General features: G+C 37.6%; 1 gene segment (V, D, J or C); it reads left to right on the plus strand.

The window, feature by feature from the left end:
* The window catches only part of LOC113981326, a gene marked incomplete at both ends in the record, with an annotated part of 4998 nt that extends 441 nt beyond the window's left edge, over positions 1–4557 (plus strand). Inside the window, 2 exon segments of the C gene segment in view lie at positions 2177–2497; positions 4237–4557. Coding sequence covers positions 2177–2497; positions 4237–4557 — 642 coding nt within the window.
* Between the last annotated feature and the right edge of the window lie 68 nt (positions 4558–4625).

Consider the following 4625-nt stretch of genomic DNA (forward strand, 5'->3'; position numbering starts at 1 on the left):
TGGGAATTTTTTGGGATTTTTGGGATTTTTTATTCTGAATTTTTGGGATTTTTTTCTGAATTTTTGGGATTATTTTTGGGGAATTTTTTCTGAATTTTTGGGATTTTTTTCGGAATTTTTTGGGGTTTTTTTCGGGGAATTTTGGGGATTTTTAAATGAAATTTTGGGAATTTTTTATTCTGAATTTTTGGGATTATTTTTGAATTTTGGGGAAATTTCTTTCTGAATTTTTGGGGTTTTTTTTCGGGAGATTTTTGCGGTTTTATTTTGAATTTTGGGGAAATTTTTTCTGAATTTTTAGGGTTTTTTTTTGAATTTTGGGGATTTTTTAATGAATTTTTGGGGAATTTTTTTCTGAATTTTGGGGAATTTTTACTCTTAATTTTTGGGATTTTTTTTAATTTTTGGGGATTTTTTTAAACTTTGCGGAATTTTTTTCTGAATTTTGGGGATTTTTTTTTTTATTTTTGGTTTTTTTCCTGGGGAATTTTTGGGGTTTTATTTTGAATTTTTGGCAGTTTTTTTCTGAATTTTTGGGAATTTTTTTCTGAATTTTGGGGAAATTTTTGGGATTTTTTTTTTTGAAATTTTTGGGAGTGAGGCCACCGGGAGCAGCGTCGGCGTCGGGATACACGGTGAGAGTTTTTGGGAATTTTTTTGGGGATTTTTGGGAATTTTTTATTCTGAATTTTTGGGATTATTTTTGGGGATTTTTTTCTGAATTTTTGGGATTTTTTTCGGAATTTTTTGGGTTTTTTTTCGGGGAATTTTGAGGATTTTTAAATGAATTTTTGGGGAATTTTTTCTGAATTTTTGAGGATTTTTTTTCTGAATTTTGGATTTTTTTTCTGAATTTTTTGGGGGATTTTTTTCTGAATTTTTGGGGAATTTTTTCTGAATTTTGGATTTTTTTTCTGAATTTTTGGGAATTTTTTTTGAATTTTTGGGGATTTTTTTTAAATTTTGGGGAATTTTTTCTGAATTTTTGGGAATTTCTTTTTTAATTTTTGGGAATATTTTTCTGAATTTGTGGGAATTTTTTCTTAATGTCTGGGGATTTTTTCCTGAATTTTTGGGGTTTTATTTTGAATTTTGGGGGTTTTTTTCTGAATTTTTTGGATTTTTTTCTGAATTTTTGGGATTTTTAAATGAATTTTTGGGGATTTTTTTCTGAATTTTTGGGATTTTTTTCTGAATTTTTGGGGGATTTTTTTCTGAATTTTTTAGAATTTAATTTTTAATTTTTCAGATTTTTTTTTTTTAATTTTGGGGAATTTTTTTTTTATTTTTTGGGAATTTTGGGGATATTTTTTTGAAATTTTTGGGGGTGAGGCCACCGGGAGCAGCGTCGGCGTCGGGATACACGGTGAGGGGTTTTGGGGGTTTTGGGATTTTTGGGAATTTTTTCTGAATTTTTGGGATTATTTTTGGGGAATTTTTTCTGAATTTTTTGGGTTTTTTAAAATTTTTTTTAGGATTTTTTTTCGGATTTTTGAGGGATTTTTTTTTAATTTTTTTGGATTTTCTTTTTAATTTTGGGGGATTTTTTTCTGAATTTTTTTGGAGTTTTTTCTGAATTTTGGGATTTTTTTTGGATTTTTGGGGAAATTTTTTTCTGAATTTTGGGGATTTTACTTTTAATTTTTGGGAATTTTTTTCTGAATTTTTTGGATTTTACTTTTAATTTTTGGGAATTTTTTCTGAATTTTTGGGATTTTTTCTGAATTTTTGGGATTATTTTGGGGGAATTTTTTCTGAATTTTTTGGGATTTTTTTTAATTTTTGGGATTTTTTTTCTGAATTTTTGGGAATTTTTTTCTGAATTTTTGGGGATTTTTTCGGGGCATTTTTGGGAATTTTGGTGGGTTTTTTTCTGTGAATTTCGGAGTTTTTTTAGGAATTTTTGGGGGGGATTTCGGAGTTTTTTGGGAATTTTGGGGGGTTTTTTTTGGGAATTTGGGGGGGGTTTTTTTGGGGATTTTGGGGGGATTTTTTTGGGATTTCGGGGGGTTTTTTTGGGAATTTCAAGGGGCTTTTTTTGTGAATTTTGGGGGTTTTGGGGGCGTTCGGGTGAGTTTTTGACCCACCTCGACCAACTCTTGACCCCCCCAACCCCAAATTCCCCCAAATTTTCCCCAAATTCACCCAAATTTCCCCAAAATTTCCCCGTTTCCAGACATCTGCCCCATCCCGACCCCCCGCGTCACCCTCCTGAGCGACCCCACAACCTCTGACTCCAAGAATTCCGACAACTCCGACGTCCTCCTCCTCTGCCTCGTCGAGGGGCGGGGCTCCGACCACGCCCACGTCACGTGGCTGGCCAAGGGGGAGGAGCTTAAGGTGGACCAGGAAGTGGCCACCTGCGAGGGCCACGCCCTCAGCAGCCGCGTCAACGTCAGCCGGAAGCTCTGGGATTTGGGGGCCACCTTCACCTGCCGGGTGGCCCTGGACGGGCTGGAGGGGACGGTGGAGGACTCCATCAGCACCTTCTGCTCCGGTGAGGAACAAAAATCTGAATTTTGGGGGGGTTTGGGGAAAAAAAATTGGGATTTTGGGGCGTTTTTTGCGAAAAAATTGAGTTTTTTCGGGCGTTTTTTGACCAAAAGTTGAGTTTTTTCGAGTGGTTTTTGACCAAAAATTGAGGGGTTTTTGAGGTTTTGGCCCAGAAGTTGAGGGGTTTGAGTGGTTTTGACCCCAAATTTGACGTTTTTGGGTCATGTTTACCCCAAAATCGATGTTTTGGGCGGTTTTGTCCAAAAATCAACATTTTGGGTCAAAATCAATGTTTTGGGTCGTATTTATCAAAAAATTGAGAGTTTGGGTCGTGTTTGCCCCCAAATTAATTTTTGGGTGGTTTTGGCCGAGAAGTTGAGGGTTTTGGGAGGTTTTGGCACAAAATTTGACTTTTTTGCACCATATTTACACTAAAATTGATGTTTTGGGTCATGTTTACCCAAGAATTGACTTTTTTTCCCTCAAAAATCGAAATTTGAGGCCGTTTTTTCTCAAAAATTGATATTTCGGGGTCGTTTTTGCTCAAAAATCATTTTGGGGTTGGTTTTGCCCCAAAATCCATTCTTGGGGCCGTTTTTGCTCCAAAATCTAAGTTTGGCCATTTTTGCCCCAAAATCAACATTTTGGGTAATTTTTGCTCAAAATCAACATTGGGTAATTTTTGCTCAAAAATCCATTTTCAGGGTTGCTTTTGCTCCAAAATCACTATTTTGGTGCAGTTTGTTTCTCAAAAATCGATACTTCGGGATCGTTTTTTTCTCAAAAATCCATATTTTTAGGGGCCGTTTCTCCTCCAAAAAAATCAACTTTTAAAGGTAATTAGTGCTCAAAAATTGACTTTCATGGGTAATTTTCGCCAAAAAATCCATTTTTTGAGGCCGTTTTTTCTCAAAAATCGACATTTTGAGCCATTTTTTCCCCAAAACTGACTTTTGGCGGAGCCTAAACTGGGCGGGGCCTTTAGGCTCCCTTTTGCCCCCGAATCGACACTTTGGGTCATTTCTGCTCGAAGATCGACTTTTTGGGTCCTTTTTGCCCAAATTTTGACTTTTTTGGGGGTCATTTTTGCCAAAGAAAACCCCCGTTTTTTTGAGGTCGTTTTTGCTCCAAAATTGACATTTTGGGGTCGTTTTTTCTCAAAAATGGACATTTTGGGGGATTTTTCACCCCAGACCCATTTTTGGCATCATTTTTGCTCAAAAATTCACTATTTGGGTTCACTTCTGTCCCAAAATCAACATTTTGGGCTGTTCTTGCTCAAAAATCACCATTTTGGGTAATTTTTGCCTCCAAAATCCATGGTTTTTTTGGGCGAATTTTTTCTCCAAAATTGACATTTTTGGGCCATTTCTGCTCCAAAAAAAAATTCAACCTTCACAGGTAATTTTTGCCCAAAAATCAATTTTTTGAGGCCGTTTTTCCTCAGAAACCAACATTTTGGGGCCATTTCTGCTCCAAAAAAATCGACTTTTATGTGTAATTTCTGCTCCCAAAACCCCGACCTTTAATGGTAGTTTTTGCCCCCAAATCATCATTTTGGGGCCGTTTTTCCTCAAAAATCAGCATTTTGGGGCCATTTCTGCTCCAAAAAAAAATCAACTTTTATGGGTAACTTCTGCTCAAAAATCAACGTTTTGGGACCTTTTTTTCTCAAAAATCGACATTTTGGGTAATTTTTTCTCTAAAATTGATCTTTATTGGTAATTTTCTCCCCAAATCCAGGCGCTCCGACGGTGTCCGTGACCCTCCTTCCCCCCTCCTTGGAAGACCTTTATTTATCCCAAAACTCTTCGTTGACCTGCGTGGCCTCCAACCTCAACTCGGCGTCGGGCGTCGAGTTCTCGTGGCGCCGAAGCTCCGGAGCCGCCGCGAATCCGGAGGCGCCGACGACGGAAAAGATGGAAAACGGGTTGTACAGGATGGAATCCAGGCTGAGGGTTTGTGCCGAGGAGTGGAATTCCGGGGAGACTTTCTACTGTGGGGTTCACGTGGAGGATCTGGGAGCGGAGCAGCCGCCGGAGAGGAGCCTCCGCAAGGAGATCGGTGAGAAAAAGGGGGAATTTGGGGAAAAAAGGAGAAAAAATGAGGTTTTTTTAAGGAAAAAATGACAT

This window comes from Neopelma chrysocephalum, unplaced genomic scaffold (assembly GCF_003984885.1).
Source record: "Neopelma chrysocephalum unplaced genomic scaffold, ASM398488v2 Primary Assembly neopelma1_96452, whole genome shotgun sequence".
Taxonomy (NCBI): Eukaryota; Metazoa; Chordata; class Aves; order Passeriformes; family Pipridae; genus Neopelma; species Neopelma chrysocephalum.